Source organism: Chiroxiphia lanceolata, chromosome 25 (genome assembly GCF_009829145.1).
Source record: "Chiroxiphia lanceolata isolate bChiLan1 chromosome 25, bChiLan1.pri, whole genome shotgun sequence".
NCBI lineage: Eukaryota > Metazoa > Chordata > Aves > Passeriformes > Pipridae > Chiroxiphia > Chiroxiphia lanceolata.
Window position 1 is genome coordinate 4,829,898 of NC_045661.1, and position 26,079 is coordinate 4,855,976.

Sequence of the window (26,079 nt, forward strand, 5' to 3'; positions counted from 1 at the left end):
GGGTTGGAAGGGACCTTAGAGATCCAATTCCACCCCCTGCCATGGGCAGGGACACCTTCCACCAGCCCAGGTTGCTCCAAGCCCCGTCCAACCTGGCCTTGGACACTTCCAGGGATGGGGCAGCCACAGCTTCTCTGGGAACCTGTGCCAGGGCCTCCCCACCCTCACAGCCAAGAATTTCATCCCAATATCCCATCTAATCCTGCCCTCTGGCAGTTTGAACCCATTCCCCTTGTCCTGTCACTCTGGTTCCTGATGAACAGCCCCTTCTCCACCTTCCTTGCAGCCCCTTCAGATACTGGAAGGTGCTCTTGAGGTCTCCACACAAATCTCACCTTGTTCAAATTCTTAATGCCTTTCTCAAGCTTCATCATGAAAACCCTGGAAGTCCATCCAAGGCTGAAGGTGGAAATCAAAGCCAGACCTGCTCCAAAGCTGTTTTCTTCCAAAGGCAAGTAGGTAGAAATGCAGAGCACTGACCAAAAATCCTGGGGCTTGTCAGAGATGATGCAGTTTGTGAGTCAAGGGGTGTTGTCCCAGGCCTGGGCTGCCTTTGGAACATCCCTGCAGTGAGTTGGGATGAGCTGAAATAAACTCAGAGTCCTCTCAGCACAAAAGGTGGGAACATCTCTGCAGTTGGTCCCTCCCAAATCAACCAGGCTCTGTCTGATGCCAAGCTACTCCTGAGGCCTTGGGATCACAACCACAGGTACTTTATGAAGCAAGGAAACAAAACCTCTATCCCCCTATCCCCAGCCTGTTCTTCTACTCTTCTACTTGTTTTAAAACAAGTTGTAAAACAGCCAAACAAGCCACATATAATTTATATTTTAATACAGAAACCATACATCTGAAGTTCATACACAGCATGGGGAACACTTCAGTACATCTAGAATAAGACAAGAGTTGACCTTGTACCTGAAGTAAGTGACCATGAGAGGAGGAAAAGCAAACACTTTTTCAATTTTGTTCGGTGTTCCAATGGAATTCACTTTACTAACAAAAATTAAAATCCCAAATTCATCTTTAATTACTTGGGAAAGCCAATAAACTACACTGGGTGAGTGGTAAAAACTTCATGGAACTCCTGGGAGCTGGAGGTCCAGTTGATTACACAGGGAACCACGAGCTCCTACAGGCAGTGACAGTCTTTAACCCATGGCCACTATTTCTGACAAACTGGCCGAGTCCTTCCAGAGGCTGAGCTGACCCTTGGGCTCAGGGACACACATGGTGGGATGTGGTTTGGCTGGCCATGGGACTTTGCTGTCAGATCCCAAAAGGTGCCATCGAGGTCCAATTCTCAGCACCTGATGCCTCAACAGAGTCCTGAAGACAGAGTCCTTTCAACAACACCCCCCCTTCAGTCCCTGGAGCAGAACGTGTGTAAGCTCCAACTCCAACTCAGCTGGGCAATACCAATACTCAAATAATTAAAACTGACACTGTAGTAAAAATAAATATGCACTGAAAAACATAATCACAGGGCCTGGGGGCCATCACTGCTGGGCACACAGGGCCTGGGGGCAACCTCCATCCCTGCTGGGCACACACAGGCTCACCAGTGCTGCTGTCTGTCCTGAGGGAATGGCTCATCACCAAGGCTGGGAATGGGGTTGGTCTGGCCCCTGGTGGGAGGTTAATGGTCCATATGTCTTCCTTTCTCTACTACAAAAATAGAAATTCATCTGGAGCAACAGAGGGAGTGACTGCACACCCCCCCAGCTCTGTGCAGGCACTGAAGGACACTTCTTGTACTGACCCAATGACACAGAGGGAGGAGTTTTCAAAAGTGGAACTTGGGCATCTGAAACCCCGGGACCTGAAATCTTCCCATAGGCACTTTTTAAAAGAAGAGATCTATTTGCTGCACTTGGGAAAAAAGCTAAGAACAGAAACAGAAACCTGTATCCACACAAATGGGAACCGAATGTATCAGCAACAGGTGTCTTGGCAGAGATTTGTTACTCGTAACTAAAAAGTTTTGCTTGATCTTGTCATGTTACACTGAAAACCACAACCATCCTCAGCAGCAAACAGCAGCAATCCTCACTGGTCAACAAATGCTCCATGCACTTGGCAGTCAGGGGGAGAATAATACAAATTTCCTTGATGATGCAGTCCTGATAATAAACGATTAAACTTTCTAGGGGCAGACTAATACTGACCTCTGCTTTGCCAAGTCTGACCAGGTAACTCAGTGCCCAAATGGTCCAGGTTCCAACACTATTGCAAGAGCAGCACTGACCTGAACAATCTTGCAAGGAACCCTGTCCCTCTTTCTTCTTGAATGGTTTCAGCTTTTCTTTGCACCAGCACCATGTTCAAATACTGCAGTTCTGGAGTCTTTAAACTCCCCTCCAGCCAGAAGGGATGGCTCTGTGAGGCTGCCCTGTTCCGAGTGCCCTCAGCTCAGCTGGGGCAGAGCTGAACTCACCACGTGCTTATCAGTGGTTAAGTCAGCCTAGAGGGAAGTCCTACACGTAATTCCTACAGAAAATTCCTAAAAGAAACTCCTGCTGCAGGAACAAGACCAGCAAGCTCCAATCTATCTATGCTTAACCAGCCTGGAGTGTGTCTGTTCTCACAGTCACAGCTTTGTTGGCCCTGAACCCAAAATTCCCAGAGCCTTACACAGACCAAGATACTACACTCAGAGCAGCAAAGGAGTTGTTGCCAGGTATGTGTATTTTTCTCTCCTGAGGGCTGGGTTACTATTGGTATTTTTTACCTGTCTGACAACAAAATAGTCCACTCAGTTCCACACTGGGAAGTAGCTGGCCTTTTAAAGCTGCAGCAGCACAGTGTTCCTTGGAGAGTCTACAGGAATTCTGACCAACTAAGGTGGATGAGACCATGGATTTTACTCAGGTACTGTTTGTTCTGGGAGCTCCTCCACTGGCTTTTTTTGTCTTAGCAGGGGGATGGAGGAGACAACTGAAAGTTTGTAGCATGCACAGTCACCTCTAGAAAGGTTCACATCTACTTGGCTACTAAACAGATTTACTTGGTTGGTAAAACATCAGCTACAGTCTCTTTTGGGTTTTCCTTCAGCACCATCTACTCATTTTACTGAACTTAACAGAAAACATCCCTAAAAACAATGATTCCATCTCATGGAGAAGTATGTATGGGAAATTCCTGTGAACAGGCATAAGCTTCCTATGGACCTGTTTTATCCTAGACAGTACAGCATGCTGGATCCAAAGCCAGGTGGCAGTGCAAACAGATTCCTCCACGCTCAGGATTTTGCTGTCACAACTGTGCTACATTTCTGCTGGTTGATGAAAGAGCATCATCTGTCCTGCTTTGATGTTCACTCCTCTGTAACTGATTCCCACAAAAGCAAAGCTAAGTGCCTAATGGTAAAGGAAAGCTTTGTCTTGACAGGCCCAGAACTTCCTCTCTCATGTCAAACAAGATGTTTCTACATAATTGTGCTCTTCTTTTAGAAGTTTAGATAAAATATTCAGCACCCACCGATCCGGAAGCCTTTGTAGTAGGAACAAACGGCATCGTTTCCTTTTTGTCTGAGGAGATGTTGCTTTTGATTGCACAATTAAGACTATGGAGTGTGGCTCTTTATTAACATGCTTGTAATATGACAACGCAGTAAGAGCATGAACGAGGGTCAAGCACCTTGCAGGAGTCTGTGTTCCACCGCTCGGGACGAGACCACGCTGAGATGTTCCCACATCCAGCAGGATCCTCCAGCACTAATCCGGAACGTCGTTAAAAACCATCTGGGAGAAGGGGGCGTTCAGCCTGTCCAGTTCATCCACTTGGGGGGGGTGATGCATTATCACCTCGTGGTCCTCTGAGACATCATCCCCCACCGTGACCAGGTTTGTGAGGGATTTGCTCCGAACGCACTGGAAATCCACGTGGCGGCTCTTGCCCTCTTCCTTCTCCCAGGACATCTGGATGAACGGCCGCTGGACGTAGTTGTAGATCACTTCTGAGCGGCCACCAGGCCTCCTCTTCACCTTCTCTTTGCAGGTGGGATATCCTGGAAACACAGACAGCCCCTCAGCTGCACTGCACCCCTCTGACTCACAACAGCATTCCAGAAGAGCCAGGCGGGAGTGGCTGTGGGGTCAGGGTGGGACACACACACACAGCTCAGCAGACAAATGCTCACATTCCACATTTTACATTACTGGCTTGCAAAAGACCGTTCTCTTTTCCCCTGCCAAGGAGTCCTGGAAGGCTGGACATTCCTCAAGAAGGAAAACCTGAAGCTGCAGGAGCAGGCCATTCCCATGTGCCAAAGGTGGGGATGAAAAGGAGGAAGAAGGGGCAGGCAAATCAGGAGGACTCTGAGGATGTCATGAGGTTATGCAGGGGAAAAAATGAGAAGGGCCAAGGCTAAACATGAGGCCAGGTGTACCCAGGTGGGCAAGGAGGCCAAGGGCATCCTGGCCTGGACCAGCAATAATGTTCCAGTAGAACCAAGACAGTGATTGTCCCACTGCTGAGCCCACACCTTGAATCCTGGGGTCAGAACAAGACAGACATTGAGGGGCTGGAGTGTGTCCAGAGAAGGGAACGGAGCTGGGGAAGGGTCTGGAGCACCAGGAGCAGCTGAGAGAGCTGGGGGGGCTCAGCCTGGAGAAAAGGAGGCTCAGGGGGGACCTTCTCACTCTCTGCAACTCCCTGACAGGAGGGGGGAGCCAGGTGGGGGTCGGGCTCTGCTCCCAGGGAACAAGGGACAGGATGAGAGGAAACAGCCTCAAGTTGCAGCAGGGGAGGTTTAGGTTGGATATGGGGGAAATTTTCTTCACCAGAAGTGTTGTCCAGCCCCAGCACAGCTGCCCATGGCAGTGGTAGAGTCACCATCCCTGGAGGGACCTAAAACATATGTGAATGTGGTGCTTGGGGACATGGTTTAGTGGTGGGCTTGGCAGTGCTGGGTTAATGGTTGGACTCAATGATCTCAGAGGGTTTTTCCAACCTAAATGATTCCATGATTCTCTAACAAGAGGGTGCAGCACTGTGTGTAGTCAGTCATAGGATCAACAGCTGCACAGCACCAGCCATTTTGTGAGCAAACACAGCTACTATAAAAATAAGACAGTCTCCCAGGACAGAGCACAACTTTCTCTAAACCCCTAAGGGAATGCTTGGAGCAGCAGGTGGAAGCATTTGACTCCTGTTTCCTGTTTACTCATTCCTAGGCTCACTGGTACATTCTATGTATCTTTTACCTACCTTTAAGGTGAAGGAACATGCCCACATTTGACCAGTTTCACGAAAATAAATGTAAACCACAGAGTAAAACAGGAAATGCCTGGAGTTCAGAGGAAACCAGGCTTTACTGACTGTGGAGTCACCTGTTTTAGGATTTCCTTTGCTGAAGCAACACTTTACCTTCGATGCCAATGCGAATGTTTTTCAGGCCCCGTTCCTTTAACACGGCTTTTGCCACATCCCGGTTCTCGATGTACTTGAAGAATCTGTACAGCTTGGAACTGTAAAGGACTTGAGAAATAAAAGAGGTGATTAGAATCTACAAAGAGGAACCTTCTCCCTGTTTTTGACATGCTCAGCTGCGAGGCTGCCTAAAACCAGGTGTGGTTTTCAAGGTGTCTGTTCTCCTCACTGGGATTAGTTGTACTTCCTTGTGGGAGGGTAGTGATGCACATCACAGTCAGGATAGACTGGGAGGTGATGGGAGTGGAAAGCAAAGAGTATTCCCTCACTAAGGAGCCAGGAAAAGGCTGAGGGGGAGGCAGAAACACAAGGAAAAGCTGCAGTGTGTGCTGTCAGTCCCAACACAGGGATCAGACCACAGCTCTGGTATCCTGCCTCCAGCAGCGGCAGCTCAAAAGGAGGGCACAAAACAGGGCTCCATGTGCCAGCACCTCCTCCTGGAGGAAGCCTGGAGTTTGGGAACGGGTCCTTTCCCGGCACACAGAGCCAGGAGCCCCAGTGCAGAGCCCTTACTTTGTGAGTACTCCTCTCCCATGGGAGGTGGATGATCTTCATCCCAGTCCACGGTGTCTTCATCCGTCAGCACGACGATGTGACATTCCCGCTCCCCCTTCCTGGCACTGTCCACCATGATGGGCAGGATCAGCTCCTCCAGGTAGCTGTCAAACTGCTTGTGAGCCCCATCGTTGGAGAGCTCATGTAACAGAGCACCTGGGGAGGCACAAATCAGACAATGAGCTGTTCTACACTATGAAAATATGTCCCAGCTCTGCACTTCCAGATCCATCCAAGAGCACGGCGGGAATTCTTCCTTAGACAAACTGCTCAACATATGCTCAGAGGTATCAACAGCCTTTAGCTCCAGAACTGGCAAAATCAGATGTACAGACTGTATTTCAAATGGGATACAAATTACACTGCAGAACCATTTCATGGCCACAAAAAAACCCCCACCAAGCTCCAACCAATACAGTGAAACAGTAACAGACTGAATAATTAATTCATTTTGATACTTAACTTGAATTCCCAGCAACAACCTCTGCCCTTGAAAGTACATTTTGCTGCCTTCTCTGTGATCACTCATCAGAGAAGAGGGCAGGAAATTCCACCCACAGCCTGTGCTCCTGTACCACACACCCCATTTCACTGCAGTGCTTTTCTCAGATTTGCCTGTGCTAAAAGTACTTTCTTGGCCAGCATGCCCACCAAAAAGCTGCTCCCAATCAAATCCCTTCAGGTCTAGGAACTCTGCTACTTCCCAGCTTTGGTATCCTTTGTTCCTGCTTTGCCCATCATTCTTTAGCTTAAATTATTCATGATTCTCTGGTACATTTTGGATACGAGTCATAACCCTGCTTTTAGCTTTCATTTTGTGGGCTATAACAGCAAACTCTGCTTGGCCTCTGTTACAAAAAGAGACCAGAATGTTTATAATTTGCTTTTTGACCAAGGTGTCTGTGTTCTGCAGGATTCAATCACTTCAGTTCTGATTAAGGTAGCAAAAAAGAAGCTGTTTAAAAGCAACTTGGTGGAATCCACATGTTCATGCTTAAACTAAAGCACATGATTAAGAGCTGCACTGAATCAGGATCCACGCAGTTGATCTCCCAGGAGCTGATTTCTTTCCATACTTACTTAAGTCTTGACATTTGATTGTGTTGAAATCAAAGTTTATGCAGAGGTAATCACATGTGTCTCGAAGGTCTGGGATGGAAATCCCATCAGGGCAGTTAATGATTCCAGTTTTGTAATAATCCTGTGAATATAAGGACAGTTTTTAGAGAGAAAAATTAAGGATGTCTTGGACTCTGATAATTCTTAATTAGTTCTTGGTTTTGTTTACCAACATTTGAGAGTTACAGAGGCTGTTTAGAGCTCTTTGAACAGCAAAAAACAACCCTGATTGTTCAAGAAGCTACATCTGCAGGTCCTCTTGGGTCTGATAAATGATGAGCTCCAGTTAAAACTTTTCCCATGGCACAGAGTTTAGTAATATCTCATATGCAATAGACATTAATATGCAACCACAAGGTCAGGGTGCAGCTCAGGAATTCCAACAACAGGACTCAGGGCAGGTAAGAGGCGAGATGAGCAAATATCTGAAACACTGACTTCTACCAAAGTCTCCTATATTTTTTCTTTAAAAATCACGATGCAAAATGTAAAACCAGAATGTCCCAGGGAGTGCAGCTGCCTGGAGATGGCTCAGCTTTGCACATGTGACAAACAGATTGTTCATTTCTCTTTTTTTCCCCGATCTGCAAACATCTCCTTACCAGCACCGTGCGGAACACGGCTGAGCTGATTCCCTCGGCGATTTCATACTCTCCCTTCTCATTTGGCCTGGTGAAATTGTATTCTCTTCCTGGTCCAAACATTCTGAAGAGAGAAAAAAACCATCTAATTCCACAAGAATACAGAAATGCATTTATTCCAGGGACAAAGAGGTGCACTGGGGTTAAAAAAATGCTTCCCTGGGAGGGTGGGGAGGCCCTGGCACAGGTTGTCCAGAGAAGCTGTGGCTGCCCCATCCCTGGAAGTGTCCAAGGCCAGGTTGGATGGGGCTTGGAGCAACCTGGGCTAGTGGAAGGTGTCCCTGCCCATGGCAGGGGGTGGAATGAGATGGGCTTTAAGGCCTCTTCCAACCCAGACCACTGACACAGAGATACAGTGACTTAAACCCACACTCCAACTTTACTTCCATGCTAAACAGGGACAGGAGCTGGCTCAGGGAAGTCTGGGCTCTGTTGCTACAGCTACTGTGTAAGGAACAAGTCAAGGAACAGACCATTCAGCCCTGGGGCAGAAAATCCCCTGGCAATAAAGCCCTTTCACTGACCTACACCAGATAACTCCAAATGTCTTTTGATCCCTTGTTTTGTTGGTGTTTTACTCAATGACCAGTGCAAGGGTCAGTGACCTGACAGGACTATCTCCCTTTGGTCAGAGAGGGGGAAGTGCTGGCAATACAGAACATGAGTGTTTCTTGTTGCAGAAACAGGTTCCAACCTTCCAGCCCTGTTAGAGGGAGTTGAGTAACTTCTCTTTTGGGAGAGTATCAAAAGAAGGCAGCAGGAGGGGATGGAACATTATCATACTCCCCATTCAGGAGGGAGGTTATCAGCTGTGGACAGATGTACTGCTTACAGAACAGGCAAACACTTGGATAGAAAAGAAAATGAGACCACATTTGGCTAAAAGTGTGCATTTTCTGATGGAAGTGGACCAAAGGGAGACTTATCTAGAGAACTACCAGCTCTCCATCTGGTCACGTCTTCAGGGCCTCCCTCACAGCCAAGTTCTCACTGAGGTCACCCTTGCTTTGCTTGTGTGTACAGATGAGATCACAAAACAAACACTGTGGGTTTGCTCCATTTTAACAAACATTGACCCACTTGAGTTACCTTGAAAACAACAGATGTGACCCACCTTCCCAGCATGGTGTCAGGGTGAGCAGTGAAGATCTGGGGGTTCACTGCAAAGCGAGTGCCATCCACCACAAGGGTCACTTTCTCAGGAGCCACTGTCTGTGAACTGCTGCTTGAAGACAAAGCACAGCATCCATGGCGTTCCTGGGGACTAAAATATTCCACCTGTCTCTTATTTCCATCTGGGAAATGGCAGTTGTGAGTGTCTTCAGGAGCAGAGAGCATGCAGCTGATCTGAGGACTTCCTGGGCAAGCGCTGTGTCGGCATTCGGGATCCAAACCTGAGGGAGACAAATGAATACTGCAGGGTAAGAGAGAATTTATTGGAAAACATCATTTCATAGTAACACCTCCTACTGCAACGAGAAAACTGAGTCATACAATTAAGGATTCCAGTAGACATAACTGTCAGAGTAATGTTATATCACAGAATATGCTGAGTTGGAAGGAACCTACAAGAATTACCAGTCACACTCCTGGCCCTGCACGGGACAACCCCAAAATCCCACCACAAGCCTGAGGGTGTTGTTCAAACACTTCTTGAGCTGTGTCAGCCTTGGGGCCATGACCACTGCCCTAGGGAGCCTGTTCAGTGCACAATCACTTCTGGGGGAAGAACCTTTTCCTGATATCCAACCCAACCCTCCCCGACACAACTAGACTGTGTTTTTGACTGGATTTTGGATAAAAAAATTTCCTAACGAACACCAATGATGGTTTCAGTGGCAAAGGGCAGGAGCACAGGAATTAAACAAGCTCAAAATACAGACACAGACCCTCCCAGGCAGCTGCAACAGCAGCACACACCTCACCAGGTGCTGCAAGTCAGCAGTGCTTGATGCTGGTCCGTGGTGGACACACTAACCAGCTGCTTCCAGGGAATCTGTTCAGGGACAATCCCAGGAGGAGCCATGAGCTGGCCAGCCAGGGCATTCCCATGGGATGATGCTGCCAAGCTGCTGAACTCTGCTGTGAACTGCTGTCCTTTAGAGCAGGGTACACACTCCCCAGTGCAGCCTGCCTTGTGATACTGGAACCTTTTCCAAAACTGCCCTCAGAGAACAAAAAAATAATCTCCCTTGAAGATTATGAGGTGAGGACATTATCCTTACTTACCCTCAGTCCTGGGAACTGCAGCAGAGCTGTGACCTCCTACCACCACAGCACTTTCTTCTGACTCATGGGATGCCACAGTTCTGTTTTCCACAGGGCGACTGGACTCCGGGTTCCTCGGCCAGTCTGTCCCCCCGGCACAGTTCACATTCATGCTGGGCCTCCGTGCTGCCAGGAGCTGGTGGCGTTTCCTGAGGGAAGAGCTGCAGAGAAAACACCAGGGTGTTAGTTTTGGAGGGAACTCCCAAGCAGTGAAGCTCAACTCCCTGGATCTGGTACCACAAGCCAAGTCCCTCAGGCTCAAAAGGCATTTTTGCAGGTATTTAACTGTGTTTCAGAGGCTTATGATGCCCCTGCACTCACTTAGGAAAACGAGAAAAGCTTTTAAAGTAACCAGGGGTCTATTAAATATATTTAATCTATAAACCTTTGCTTTTTTTAAAGCTAAGTCTAAAGCCACTGATGTCTTTAGATCACATGTGCATTCCTGCAAATACCTTCCTGGCAGAAGGTATAAATACCCTCCCTCCAGAACTCTAGTGCCCTTTAAAAATGTTTATGTATCTCTTGATTCCCAGCCCTGGCAAAATGAGCTCTGTAACATGGCCACAGCCTGAAATATAACATTTTCCCAGTTAACAGCTCAGGAGTTGCCACTTAACCACTCTGAGGTTTGACCAGGAGGTTCCCTGCTCCCAGTCACTCCTTGGTTTTGGGTTTTCCTTCTTGATTTATGCCCCTGCTGTCACACAGTGCTCACCCCAGGATTTAACCCAAAGCAGTCCTACAAAACCCACTTGTATGATGCAGAACATCCATGACTGGAGAAGCCTCACACACGATGCTTTAACCAACACCACTCAGATCTGGAATGTTCTTCCAGCATATGCAGACACAGCTTCCATTTTTCTCATTTTTTTCCAAGTGAAATTCTTCCTCCTTGTTTCTATCTTTAAGATCCACTTCACTCCCTGTATCTCCTAACAGATTTCTTTGCTCTCTTTCCCTCATTCTCTCTGGCATTTGTTTTGCCCTGGACAAGAACCCGCTCTCCTTTCTTGCCTTCAACTGTTTTCCTTCTACTCTCTCAAACACAATTTCCTCATTAATGAATTTTCCCAATTTCCCCCCTGCTGCACAATTGTCCTGTGTCTTTTCCTTGGCTGAATGAAGACTCCAGGGCCTGTGGGTGCCATCTCTGTCTGCCTGGTAGAGACAAACCAGATAAAACACAGCACTAATAAAACAACAAAAAACCAAGGCAGAGTTGGCGAGTTTTCTGGGCAGGACCTGCTGAGGGTGAAGCCTTAATGAGCAGTTCAGTGGTGGGTTTCAAGCCCATTGTTACTGGCAGTCAGTGGAACCATTTAATTCTTAATGAGAATTTAAAAAAGGAAAAACAATTCCTTTCCTTTGTTCTGTAAACCCAATATTAAGTTGCCAGCATTGTTATATCTGTGTATTTTTAGAAAATCTGTTGCTTACACATCATGTGATGTTCATCTGAAGGAAAATTTTTGGCAACAGCAAACCCGTTTCTTTTTTAATGGCTCTGGCTGGAAGGAACAGCGACAGGAGGAGCCTCCAAGGGTCATCTCAGTCCCAGCAATGGGCAGCTCACAGGGCATCACCTCCCCCTCTGCTCTCACCCAACACAGCCTTGGAAAACTTCTCCTCACATCTTCCTGGACCCTGGACAGATCCCCCCATCACTCCCACCAGAAACCCAACAGTCCCTGTGAACACTGCCCTGCACTGGGAGCAGACTCAAGGATGATCTCCTGATTATTTACTGCATTCCTCAGCAGAGAGGAGAGTTTAGGCAGGGAATCAGATCAATAAGCAGAGTCTATCCAGGCAAAGGGCAGCTTTATCCAGGGACACTTGGACTCCACACCTTCCCCAGAGCTCTGCCTTCCAAGTCCTACTGAAGAGATGTCAAACAGCACAGAGCCCCAACAGACTGAATTTCACAACCACCAAACTGGGTTGGGTGAATGGTGCAATCTTTGTTCATCACCTCAGGCTCTAATTCAGTGCAGGCACAGCTGAAGAGACCCTGAACACCCCTCAGCAGTCCTCAACTACAACAGCTCTGAAATTATTTACAGAACTATCATCAGATACACAGGAACTACAACACGTGAATTTTCCTTGATAATTTCCTATTCTTTTTCTGCTTAAGCTGCTAAGCAGGATTTTTAGGAGAAAAACCCCAGCTGATGGACACCCTTCTCCTTGTTCTCTTCTGTTAAAAGAGATTCACAAACAGCTGCTCTTTGCAATGTGGTGGCTCTTCCAGTGTCAGATCTGACTTTCCTTATTGAATCTTCAGGAAGTGGAACGTCCAGCCCTGCTGATTATCCAACATGGCCCAGGCTGATGACAATTCCCTGTCTTGGCATTCCCAAATCCTGCACACCAGGTGTCAGCAGAATTGAGAAAAGTGAGTAAGGTTCCTTTAGTACAATAAATCCCCAAAGTGGTCATTTAATGAGACAAATATATTGCAAACACACAGAACCCAGCGGGGAAACCAGGACACAAAGACTTCAAGGCCAAACTCCTGCCTGACCAGCTTACAAATGTCCTGGTTTCCTTTCATGCCCAGGATCAAGGAGAACTACCTGTGCTGAGAGTGAATACCTATAAATAATAATTAGCACTATTCATCTTCAAAGCTTTTTACAAATATTAACTGCTCATTGCTCCTAACAGCCCTGGGAAACACTGCAGGGAAGTGTTTTATGAGAGAAAACGGGGACACAGAGGAGGAGACGTAATCCTGAGGATCAGAGGAACAGATCCACTGCCTACCCAGGTGCTTCTCTGACTTGTAGCACGTTCACTACTCAGCTCCAGGCACCAGCAATTCCCAGGTTACCACCCTCCTTCCAAGGCTCTTTCCATGCATGTTTCCACCCTCTGGGAAGTGTAAATTGGCTGGTACCACAGAATGGATCATGAGCAGTGAACGAGCACCTCGACCTCTTTCTCACTTCTCCATGACTTGTTTGTGTCCTCAAATCCTGGAGGATCAGGTAAGGAGCAGTTTGTGTTCTCAAATCCTAAAGGATCAGGTAAAGAGTAGTTTGTGTTCTCAAATCCTAAAGGATCAGGTAAGGAGCAGTTTGTGTTCTCAAATCCTGGAGGATCAGGGAAGGAGCAGTTTGTGTTCTCAAATCCTAAAGGATCAGCAGTTTGTGTTCTCAAAATCAGTCCATGGAGGATCAGTCCACAGAAAAGCTGGAAGACTCAGCTGGATTTTGGGAGCTGGGCATTCAGGAGTATCAAAAGCTCAAGTCACATTCAGCACTAAAGATCAAAGAGCTCCTTAACAGGCTGAGATTTTATTTTTTTAAAGGAAATCAGTATCAGAGTCGAAAATCAAAATTCCCATCTGGCTCTGGCCATTGGTTTTACCTTAATTTGGGATATGTAGGTCCCTCCTCCCTCTAGAACATGCCAACACCAAAAATGAGCTGTGCAACTGCACAAACATCTGTCCTCAAACCACGTGCTGGTGGTCCTGGTGAAATAATCTTTATTTGAACTTGCCTAGAGCCTTGTCTTTTCTTGAGAGAAAAATATGGAAGTCATATTTAAATTATTTTTAATCACCAAGTGGAAACAGTTTTATTTAGCAACGAACCTTTGGCACAAACAATTCATGCTACAAATGCTTTGCAGAGATGAAGAGGGCGATCCTTGTTCTGTGCCATTCCTAAGAAGGAAGTGTTCTGCAATGTTGAGAGGCTGGGAAGATCTTCAGCACGTTATCCTTCCCCACCCTAACGAATCTGAGGCACATCCAAAGCCATTCCCAAGGTTTACAGTTCTCACTCAGCTGCTGGAAGGAGCTGAATGGCTTAAGTTGCACAGATCACCACAAACAAGGTGATGTGTGCCACGAAAAGGAATTGAATTACAGCAACACACCCAGCAGAGAAAACCCATTAAGATGCAGCACTTTATTGAACAAAAGGTAATAAAAGCATCAGTACAAACCTGCTGGTTTCTACTTTTATTAATTATATAAGTATAATATTTTGTTATATTGATAAGGATATACTCCTTATCCTTGGGATTTTTTTTTTGAATAACCAATACAGAGTATTTTAGGTATCAAGAACTTCACAGAAACTTCAAAGGAAAACAATGAAAAGCTGAGCTGTCCAAACCCATTGTATTACAGCCCTTGCTGTAACATCTGACAGCTTTTGCACGGCTTCACTGTCATCTGGCACAGCAGGAGAGTAAAAATAGTAGAAATGAGTAATTTACTTCACCATTCGGTTTGTAAAAGGCAAGGAAGGACAAGCACTGAGTGAATCAGGTGGTGAGCAACCCTCCCCCTCTTCCTAAACCACAGCATAACCACCACGACTGAAATAAAACTCTAAACAACTACTTTTTAAGGTGACAACACTCCTTTAAGTCCACAAAAACATTCCCGTGTACAATTATTGTCAGAAATATGAGCCAGCGGGAAACACGAGTACGCAGGGTGTGCCTGACCTAATTCTACAGTCAACTCCTTCAGAACAAGATGGATTTCTAATAGAACTGCATGTTTTTCCACAATGGTTAAAGCCTGGCTTTAATGTCTGTCCTGGTTTAACCCCAGATGGCAGCTAAGCCTCACACGTGCTCATGTTCCCTGGTGGGACGGGGAGAGAACTGGAACAGAAGCTCGTGAGTTGAAATAAAGACATTTTAATAGGAAAGAGAAGAGAAGGTTGTGTGGAGACCTCACAGCCCCTTCCAGGATCTGAAGGGGCTACAAGGAAGGTGGAGAGGGACTCTTTAGTCAGGAAATGGGCTGATAGGACAAGGGGGAACAACTTCCCACTGCCAGAGGGCAGACAGATATTTGGGAGAAATTCTTCCCTGTGAGGGGAATTCTTCCCTGAGGAACAGGTTGCCCAGAGAAGTTGTGGCTGCCCCATCCCTGCAAGTGTCCAAGGCCAGGTTGGATGGGGCTTGGAGCAACCTGGGACAGTGGAAGATGTCCCTGCCCATGGCAGGGGGGTGGAATGAGATGATTTCTGGGATTCTATGACTCTATAAAAACTGTGCATGCAAGTAAAGCAAACCAAGGAATTCATTCCCCATTTCCCATGGGCAGGCAGGTGTTCAGCCATCCCAAGGAAAGCTCCATTACACCTAACGGGGACTTGGGAAGACAAACACCATCACTCCCAGCATCCCCCCTTCCTTCTCCTTCCCCCACCTCTTTATTCTAAGCAGGATTCCATATGGTGTGGAATATCCATCCCTTGGCTCAGCTGTCCTGGTTGTGTCCCCCCAGCTCCTCACTGGTGGGGTGGGGAGCAGAGGAGACCTTGGCCCTGTGTGATTCCTGCTCAGCAAGAACTAAAACAACCCTGAGTTATCAGCCCCCTTTTCCAGCACAGATCCCAACCACAGTCACCTACTAGTTACCAGGAAGAATACTAGTATTCTAGTATACCAGGAAGATACTCTGTATCAGCCAAAACCAGCACAAATTTCTTAAAGGACATCCTTGGAACATGCGAAAAGTTTCTCTGAACATAAAAGCAGAGAAAGAAACTCTTAATGCTTGATTTCCTACTCTGTAAAGGGAAAGCCCCCTCAGGCACTGCAAGGGGCTCTGAGGTCTCCCTGGAGCCTTCTCTGCTCCAGGCTGAACATTCCCAGCTCTCCCAGCCTGGCTCCACAGGTGTCCCACAAGGAGGGAAGCTGGAGTCTCCAGGTGGAGCCCCAGGCACTGCCCTGTGCACCTGAACCAAAGGAGATGCCCAGGGCAAGGTGAGACTTGGCAGGTCTGAGGCTGCCACTCCCTGGTACCTGTGGATACACCTGGACCACTGGAGAAAAACATGGAAATGCATTCACATGGACTGCACCAGAGAGAAAAACATCTACCTGGAGCCTTATCACGCTCTTCACGTACCTATTAATGATCCTCATTTCATTTTCCAAACATGAACACAACCAGACAATAAAAGCTGATTTAAAGGTTGAACCAGCACAGGCACAGGCCAAAAAGCTTTTCCCTTGCTATGAAATAACTCTATCAATATACAGAGGATTCATTTTCCATCTGGCTCCAAATGATAGATGGAAAATAATGTCCAGCAGGACTGATGCAATGCAGGGCAGCCCAAAAACTTTGGCAAGAGACAGCAAGGAAGCTGATGAAATGCTGGATTGTTCCTCCCATTCTGTGCATAGAGCTGCACTGTTAGCAAAGTTTACTGACTTACTCCTTTACTTGAGGCTTAACAAAAATCCACTGTTTCAACCAATGCAATTCAAAACTACAGCTGGCAGTCTGCTTTTAATGGTTTAACACTTCACTTGCACACCTTGGGTTAAGACCCAAAGCTCACCAGGTCCTTCTGTCACCATCAGTGCCTCACACTCAGAGCATCACTTCTTTTTAATCACTAAAATTAACACATGCAGAAAAATCATTGAGATTTATGAACTTGATGTAACCTATTACAGACTTGTCCAAAATAGGAGGGTCCTCATGGCAGCCTTGTCAAAGGGATGGATGAAGTGCATCCAGCAATGTCCCACCACCAGGAGGGTCAGAAGGGAACAAAATTCCTCACCAAGGCAACAGGTTAATGCTTTTCTATTTCCCTCCCTGTGAGGCTCAAGGTATTTGTGTTAAAGAGCCACAACCAAGCAAACTATAAAGGCTATTTTCACTCTTCACACTACTGGAATAAAGGCAAAAAATTTATATATTTGATCCTCATAAAGAGCTTTTTACCACTATGGCAGTGGCAGCTTTGCTAGTGCTGTCTGATTGAATTCAGTAATTTAAACAAAGCTGGCTTCCTTGGCAAAAAGATGGAATGTGCAGATCTGATGAGGGTAAAAGGGAAAAACTCTGGCTAAAGATGAGCTGTTGCAAGTATAAGCAGGTTATTTTTATCTAGAGACAGGAAAAACAAATGTTCCTCTGCTAAAATAGAGAATACTGTGCTAAATAAAGTTTTAAGGCAGGTGACACCTATGAGTTACATTTTCCCTTCATCTGTGTTAGATTAAGCTACAAACACTTATGCAAAAACCTGCAACAAGAGAAAGAGCAGCAGAAAACAGAGTTTTGCTGTGTTCTCTGTTCTACCACTTTCTGCAAAAGTACTTATTATGCTTTCAGAAAAACCCACGTGTTCCAACAGAGCATAAAAGCAAGAGCTGCCTTATCCCTTCGGATTTTAAAATGCTGGTTTCTCTCTCGAGCTTTGCTCTTGGGCAGCTAAATTGAACTCAGTTTCAAAATCACACAATTTAATTTACAAATTAACTGTAAGCTGTAGAAAAAAGGAGAAAAAAGAAGAAAGGAGAATTTCTGAGGGAATTCTAAAGGGAATCTGATCCACCTGCAGCCATCAGAACTTCGGAGAGAACTAATTCCCCCCTTTTTCCTGGAGTAGCTCTGGAGCAAACCCTGTGCCCAGCACCCCCTCCCAGCTCCTCACTTACTGCCGGCTCATCCGTCCTCAGTGCCGCCAGCACCTGGATCCCAAAATCCTTCTGGATCCCCGGGAAGCACCGCGGCACAGCCAGGCTCAGTTTAACCTCTCGGAGCAGCGCCGGTCACTCCCCCAAAGCCCAGCGGCTGAGCCACGGAAATATTTCACTTTAAAAGTCCTCACCCGCAGCTGATTCATGGAATGTTTGAACACAACGATCCGTGCCCCGAACAAACAGTTTTATTTTAAGTCTTCTCTTTCGAGCAAAAGTCCCCCCCAAATTCTTTCTCTCTCCCAGATTCCTGGTTCAGCCTGTTTTTGCAGGAATTGTGTCCAGTTTTGTTAAACCCTTGGGTTAAACACCCTCCTGCCACATGTCCCTTGTGCAGGTCGAGAGGAACTAACTACCAGATTTTTTGGATATGTACATAACCATGTGCATGTGGATTCCCAAGTCCAGAAGCCCTTGGACTTGGGCCCAAATCGATTCACAGTAAATGAGGATAAAATGAGGTATTTTGATCCATCAGTGCATTGCTAATGAGCCCTTCCCTCAGTGCTCAGGTGCCCTCACACAGCAGGGCACAGGTGTCACACTTTTATGCCACCTGGAAATGTTCCCCTCTCTCAGCTCAAATATGAAATCAGTCTATTCTGGTTTTCTCACTGCCTTCCCCTAAGACAGAGTTGGATTTCCCAGAGACTGCTCCAAACACAGTTTCACAGAACAACAGAATTAAATACATCACATGCCACCAATAATATAGAATTTTTAATGTAAATAGAGCCCAAAAAAGCAGGAAACTCTTCTTATCCTGACCAATGCCAGTGACAGAACATGTCCTGACAAGTCTTAAAGTGTGAAGGAAAGATGCCTTAAGTGGGATCTTACTTAAAAACCAACCAACCAATCCAACATAAAAAAAAGTCCAAGTTGTCCCTAATTTACTGACTTTTGCATTTCAAGCACTTTTAATACCTTTGGTTTGGGGGCAAGGTTTTATTCCTTTAATGCCCAATTATCTTGTCTGTTTAGATTCAGGTGCAACAAAGCACCTGTGGCCTGGTAAAGAATTGGGGAAATGTAAAGAGCAACAGCCTCTAATCAAGGTGTGTTGTCTCACAGCAGGTGAGGCAGGTGGCCATCAACATCACTACAAAAAATTATATTAATATACATTTATATATTATATAAAATATAATTTAAATCATTTTTATACCTATAATTTATAGATCAGCTTTTATAATTACCCTCTTTGCTTTTAGGATGGGAACTGTCCAACGTGGGTCCCTTGAGATGAGCATCAGGGTATTTTGAAATGCACAAGTTTTAATGTGAGTGGATTATCTCAGAGCAGAATATCAGCAGAGAGAACAATCAGCCTAAAACAAAACTCTTTCCTCATTTATGGAGCTTTTAGTTTCCTACAAAAAGTTATGTGGTGTGTCACCCATAATAAAAGGCACCTACTTGCTTTGACTCTTATTTTTGAAGGGCTGTGAGCAGCTCAAAACTCCACCTTCCTCCTCTGGAAGGGATCCCAAGGAGTAACAGCTCCCTCATTCCCAGCTCATGCCCTACAACTCCAACTGCCATTGATTTTTAACCAATGACACAGCAGCAGTTTGGAAAACTAACAATAGATGGCACAGTTTTGAAAGTCTGAATGCAGTTACAGGAGCTGTTTACCAAAGGGATTTCAACATAATAATAATAAAAACCGAAACAAAACGGGATGCAATTTAATTTGATTTGGAATTTAATGTGCAATGGAATGCAATTTAATTTGAAATATTGCAGTGCTGAGAAAGAGATTCACGAGTCAAGGCCCAGTGTGGAAGGGCAGAACCAGGGCTGGCAAAACTCAGGTGGTGTCACCCAGCACAGGAGACCTTTCCCAAACTTTGGGCTGAGACAGGACCCCTGCCAGGGGGATTAGGTGGCATCCCCACGAGGCACTGCCACATCTCACCACAACAGCCACTGGAAGGCAGCTCAGATAAAGCCACAGCTGAATTTTCCTGCTGAAGGGCCGAGATGCTCTTTGGGAGCAGAGGCACAAAGGGAAGATTATCAGTGTCCTCCTTAAAAACAACAGAGATCCCTGAATCAAACACACTGTTTAATTCTCACTAAGATACTGATAATACCAAAAAGCAAAACAAACATAAGGCTACTCACAGAGTGGAGCCACATTAGTAACTACAAGCAATACAGAGCAATCCAAACCCAAAATAAACACAGGATTTTTTTTTAGCACAGTTACAGCTCTTCGGAAAACACATCTTGATTTATTTTTAGGGAGGCAAAAGCAGGGGCTAAAATTTCAGCCAGGTGAGGCCAACCATCAGCACTCCCAGTTTATGTCAGCAGAGAACCTGATACCTTATTTTCAAGAACTGAAATGCAGTTCGTGACTTCAGACCAACAACAGTTCACGGTGGGACACTGGCAAAACACCCCCTGATTTGTTTACACGTCTGGATAAATATTTTACATGTCAAGCACAGTTCTAACACTTTCTAAGAATATTCCCTTACATTCTTTCTCCTGTGACTAATAATTCTCACACAAAAATATTTGGCTAGTGCACTGGTACAGCAAAATTAGCCAGGAACTGGAGCCATATTTTGTGGGAGTTTAAAAAAAAAGGAAAATACCACTAAAAAAAAAATACACAAAATTGAAAAAAGCAGAGAGGATGCCTGTTTCAACACACATAATGAGGTGGTGGTGCAGAGGAAAGGTGCTCATTTGGCCATTGAATAAGGTCACTCTTGAAAAAGGAAAGTTCTAAAATTGAAGAGTATTCCAGAACAGTCCACTCCATTTTGTTTTTAATCTGACAAGCAAGAACCCATCAATATTCTTGCCAAAACTGCAGCTGGTTTCATGTTTATATCCAAGCCAACATGCAAGAGAAAGGCCAGGATTTAAAAAAATTAATTTATTTCAAAGAAATGGTCTTCAAAGGCTGTTTTTGGGAAGAATATTCAACCCTGCTGAATAACCCCAGAGATTCACAAATAAATAAGCATATTCCAGTTTATGCATGATTTTAACAAATCCTTAACAAGATAGATTTTAGTGCAGAGCCTGCTAATTAAAGGGTCTGTTCATGTCCAAAGCAGCTCTCTAACCCAAGAATTTCAACTCAGTCCTGATCAGACATGACCAAAACAGTGACATTTTAGAACTTTTAACACGGAGAACGTGAAATGAGTTGGCTTTTGTCAATCTGACTGAGGACACAAGAAATCAGCTCTTGGTGGTAAAGCTGGACTGCCCCTCACCAGAGCAGAAATCCCAACAGGCTCAACACCAGCAGGTGAACGTTTCCTCCACCCCTGTGGCAGGATGAGGGGCTGGAATGTTCCCTGTCAGGGCTCCCTGCTCTGGGGAAGAGTAAAAGCCTTTAAATCTCACAGCTGGTTCATAGGAGGTTTTGTTTTGTTATTTTTACTTCAGCTGTGACAGCCTAATTAAAGACACTGCTGAGTGTCTGCAGCACACAACAGGGTGAGAGGCTGGAGAACACTCTATTTTGTGCTTTAATAATAGTTTCATCTTTCAGAAATGCAATAATTCCACTCTACAAGTGGTGAAGTGGCATTTCCCGTAGCTGCTCCCACCACCTTTAAAATGCTCTTGGAATGACTTAACAGCACAAAGTGAAGACAGAGAGATGCCCCAGCTATGGACATTAACCAATTTTCTGAAAACAACTGAGAGCTTCAAAACCAGCTTCTAAAAGGAGAGGCCCATGATCTTGGCAAAGAACATTTTGTAATAGGGACATTTGGCAGACAAAACACCATTTAAATATAGCACAGCCCTAATGCACTAAGCTCTCCCCAGGTTTATAATTATCAATAAACAGAAGCCCAGCTTCCCCCTTGCTCAGGCAACACAAGGCAACAGAAATCATTAGCCTGGTTTCACTTCAGTGTTTCGTGCAGCACATTCCCAGAGGACCATCTCTGACCCAGCTGTTCATCACTCCTCAGCAGAACCCCACGTGAAAGCAGCTCCTCAGATCAAATACATTCATTTGGGTCTTCCTGAGATCCACATCATTCCCCTGTGAGGGGACTTCCCTCCCCAGGATGGCAGGGTGGGAGCAGTGACAGAGCTGTCACAGCCACCTTCACACACCACTCACCAGCACCCCAGACCACCTGAAATGGGGCAGGGACAGACACATTCCAGCCCTGTTACAGGATGTGAAACGGGGGGAGAAAGCTGGGAATGGGAAAGCTGCTCTCCCATATGCCCAAGAAATGTGAGTGATCAATATTCCTCCCTGTTAGTGCAGCCCCCAGATCGATGGTTTCCATCCCACTCAGCAGGGAGGTGTGAAATGGCTCCGTGGCACAGCTGAACCCAGAGAGCAGCAGCATCTGGGGTAAAAGCTAAAACCTGCCCAGTCCCAAATGACTCAAACATTACCTAATTTACACACCATTAGATGGGAACTCATAGAAACTGGATATGAGCAAAACCTTGTGGTTTTGAGGTGCTTTATATTAAACTGAACCATTTCTCAAACACACCTGAACCATCTGATTTGCCCATCACCGAATAATCTTATTTTTTTATACTTGCAACTTGGCCTGTCTGAATGGAAAAGAATGAAATAGATTCTATAGAAAAGAGCCAGATTGTGCTTATATATATTAGAGAAACTCCATGGATTTCAGAAATCAAAATGTAACAGCAAATTAGAAACTGAAATTCTAATAATCTGTATTTCTTTTCTATTCCTTAGTTGGTCTCCTTGTTAAAGTTACCAGAAACAAAGCAAACTTAGACTCTTTTCCCAGTATAGGCAGTAAGGTCTTTTTTCAAAAATCCTATCAGTCTAAAGGCCTTTGCTACATAAATGTCCATCTCCTGAGCCTGTATCAGTCCCTGACACCCGACCAAGGCCTTCTCAAAAACCATTAGAGTCCAGGGAAGTCTGCAAGTGCCTGCTGGAACATTTCTGTCAATGGATTAGGGAACTCATTCATTACTCCCAACTGCCCCAGCAGATAACATTCCAGGCAGACTGGAAGCTTTTCTGGGGGTAGAGATGATGTAACACCACAGTTTTTAATCCACCTGCCCAGAGGAAGAAGAAATGAGCTCACTTTCATGGAGGTTAAAGCTCCATTATTCTGTTTTTCTCCACTGCTTGTTCCAGTTATGTTGAACTAGCAGATGCTATGGGAGCACATGAACTGAGGGACTTGGAAAATCCACCCAGCTCATCTCCAGCCCGACCAGGAACTCTGCTGCTGCTGTGAAGTTTCTCCCTTCCTGCCTTTTCCCTACTCACCTCCTTTGTGGACCTCTCACTCCAGTTTCTCCAAGTTACCAGCACAACCTGAGTGAGAACTGCAGTCATTCAGTTATAAAACAGATACACTTGGAGAGAGATAGCATCACTGATTATTAAATTGAGGAAAATCACTCAAATTGGGGCAGGTGCTTAATCCAGGCAGTTTACAGGACATCCAGTGGGATGCTGTGGACTCAGAGATCCACTCCAGCAAACAGGACTGGCTGCTGTCCCAGCACAGGGAGCCACAGCACTGGGCTCCAAGAGACTCAGCCGTGCTTTCCAGACCAGGAACTGCATTTATTAAAAAAACATTTTTATGAAACATGGCCTTGCTATTTACACCTGTTTTTCAAAGCTACGTAGCCACAACTTTGCCTACCAGCAGCAATCAATAACTGCCACACACCATCTCACTGCTGTCACAAGGGTCAGCTCTGCTGGTTTTATGGCTTCCTTCTGAAAATTCCCTGAGTGCACGGACTGAACTCAACACCCCATCCCAAGTGAGGGACGTAGCACTGTTTTATGAGGCCAGTTGGTAACTGATTTCATTTCCCAGTTCCTGTAATACTCACTGTTGCTACTGAAAGCATGACTAATAAAGGCTAATCTATATTATTTGTCCACAAATTGCAGAGATAAACCTGACACGCAGAGCTGCACTCTCATTTCTCTATATTCATTCCACTTCCATCACCCCTTTTTTTATTGCTTCTTTTGGCTATTTCAGTATTGAATCTCAGGCAGATTTTTATTCTCACAGTCAATAGCTGAGTAATTCTCCAGCCACTGACAGTGGGATAAATAAGATCCATTCCAATTTATAGTTCACAAGGGTATTACTATATTTGTGTGTTCAGGAGCAAAACCAATGACTGAACATTCCCGCTCCCAGGAGCAATCCAGGGATTAGCACCATTTTTAATAGCTGCACATAACACATTTGAGGTTGTTCTGAGGGCAAGAGGGAAAAAACAATCCCAAATTGCAGATGAAATTACTGAATGTTGAGCTTCAGTGACTACAGCCCACTTCAATGCTGCTCCCAAGACTAACAGCCATTGATTTTCCTTCTCAATTTCAGGCCTGTGTTGCCCTTCAAAAGTCCTCAGTCCTCTTTTGTGTGGAGCCAAAACCCACCCAGGCCAGCCTAAAGTCTCTGCCAGGTCAGAGGACACACTGTGACTGCAAATTAGAACAAGACACGGGAGGGGAAAGGTCCATGAAAGCTGATGGAATGAGACACAGGGAAGGCAGCTCCCAGGACCTCATTTACTTACAGCAACTGTCATTATTTCCCTGTAACAGACTCCCAAAACACATTCCCTTCCAGCTGCCTGGCTTACAAGTCCCAGGTTCCCTCTCCTGTCAAGGCTCAGAACAGGGAGGCTGTTCAGTAAAGAATTCCCATGGCAAAGCCATCCAAAAGCCAGGGACCCAAAATTGTACCAACCTTGGCAAAAGAAGGTCCAAAAGCTTTAGCTGATTGTCATGCTGGAACTGGAGATCCAATCCAGGGACCAAAAACCTGAAATCAGAGGGGTTTTCATCAACAGTCTGGCCAAGTCTCCCCAAAAACCAGATATGGCAATTACACTGCTTCTACAGAAAAGGTTAATTTTAGCAAATTGGTAATTTCTGAACTCAGCATTAGCTCTGGTTATGCTACTTACGACTAAAGTCCTTTCACATTCCCTCACAGAAAGGTGTTTATTGTGCTGCTTGTCTGGATGTGGGTTAAATTAGCCAGTAATGAACTGATCCTCTAGATAAATTCACTTCTTATTAAGCAATTCATTTAAAAATCAGGAGATCCTTTAGACAGCTCAAGTGACCTTTATCAGCAGGCACCAACTCAGCATTTTTCTTGCAAAGAAAGAGCTCATTATCCCCACACTCCCCTGGGATCCCAAAGCAGAATGCAGCAGTTCCAGAGTCTGTCCCGAGCTGAAGCTTTAGGGAGACTCACTTTGTATTTATTAAACTTTCTAGAAGGAGGAAGAGCCTCTGACAGTGGCTTTGGCAAGAACAGGCACCGAAGTGAGAGTGCACAGGGAGTGCACAGCTTCAGGGAGCCCTGCAAGGCTCCTTTCACAAGTTATTTTGGCTGCTGGGTTGGCCTCTTCTGCAGTGACTTTCCTAAGGACTCTGCAACTCTGATGCAATTGCTAATCCAGTCCCATGGCCAATGTCCCTTTATGATCCCAGCTTTTGGCAAAAGGGGACAAAGGTGGTGTTAACTACAGCACTGGAGCCTTGGAGCAAATTCATTACAAAGGGTGAAGTGTTATTTACCTTTCTCTACACCCAAAATTTTCCTGCTTGTGGGTTTTCAGGTGTTTAAAGCAGAGCTAATAGCAACATTTTTAAATAATATTACACTCTGCTTCCTTTGACTGTGCTGCTACACTGTGAACTAAACACTTGGCTGCCCATCACTGGCACAGGGAATGAGTTCAAGATGAGGTTGAGTGACAGACACATCCTGGCATGGCCCAAACTTGGTGCTGAAAGCAGCAACTAACAAAACAAGATGATGATTCTTACTTCTCATGAGCTATAGAGACAGACTGAGTCACCACACAAAGAAATGGTACAACATCCTGAACAGAAAACTCCAAGGCAGTGCTTATGAAACCTGCTGGATTCTGAGAAGGAAAGACTGAACGTGCCAAGACACGAAGGTACCTCAAAGACACTGAGGTAAGATCAGATTTATGACTAAATCAGCTCAGGGAAGAGGGTTTCTCAATTCTGATGGTTATAAAATACTTTGGGGAAGGAAAGACAGATGATTGCTGTGCATAGCTCAGGTAAGGCTTCCTCTGGAGCACAGGAAAATAAAATGTAACTTTGAGTGATTTTGAACACATCCAACAAACTGAGATGGATCTCAGATGATACATTTCTGTTTGCACAAAGAGGATCAGTGATGAGGCTTCTGGAATGACTGTCTTATCTTCCACTCAATGAACTGTCTCAAAACCTGCCCAGAAATAAAGCAAGCCCAAGAAACCCCACCAAAAAATAAAATAAAACCCCCAACCACTTTCTCTGCCTGTAGGTCCATGCAATCCACATCAAAGCCCAAATGGCTTTGCTATAACTTGGTTCTCACCACTGTTGTGAAGAACAGAAATAACCAGTTTGGTCCTTCCAACTACAGCTTCTTCCAGGTCAGCACCTGCAGCTTGACTGGGCTCACTGAACTCCACTCATTTATACAGTTTAATACAAAACAGAGAGCTCCCCCAAACTAAAATGATGTGATGAACTCCTACAACAAAGATCACTCCTTTC

General features: G+C 45.4%; 1 protein-coding gene across 4 annotated transcripts in view; it reads right to left on the reverse strand.

Annotated features, from left to right (window-relative positions):
* Nucleotides 1–817: 817 nt before the first annotated feature.
* Nucleotides 818–26,079, reverse strand: part of KCTD20 (potassium channel tetramerization domain containing 20) — a 28,226-nt gene continuing 2,964 nt past the window's right edge. Inside the window, exons 1-8 of one of the 4 annotated variants that reach the window (XM_032710647.1) lie at nucleotides 17,463–17,565; nucleotides 9,978–10,177; nucleotides 8,863–9,142; nucleotides 7,710–7,812; nucleotides 7,069–7,189; nucleotides 5,947–6,144; nucleotides 5,371–5,481; nucleotides 818–4,009 (exon numbers count right to left, since the gene is read on the reverse strand). In XM_032710647.1, coding sequence (XP_032566538.1) covers nucleotides 3,717–4,009; nucleotides 5,371–5,481; nucleotides 5,947–6,144; nucleotides 7,069–7,189; nucleotides 7,710–7,812; nucleotides 8,863–9,142; nucleotides 9,978–10,177; nucleotides 17,463–17,473 — 1,317 coding nt within the window. In that variant the 5' untranslated portion in view covers nucleotides 17,474–17,565 and the 3' untranslated portion in view covers nucleotides 818–3,716. Of the gene's footprint in view, nucleotides 4,010–5,370; nucleotides 5,482–5,946; nucleotides 6,145–7,068; nucleotides 7,190–7,709; nucleotides 7,813–8,862; nucleotides 9,143–9,668; nucleotides 9,687–9,977; nucleotides 10,178–17,462; nucleotides 17,566–22,773; nucleotides 22,792–26,079 lie in introns of those variants that run through there. The other 3 variants (XM_032710648.1, XM_032710650.1, XM_032710649.1) reach the window with 3 other exon arrangements.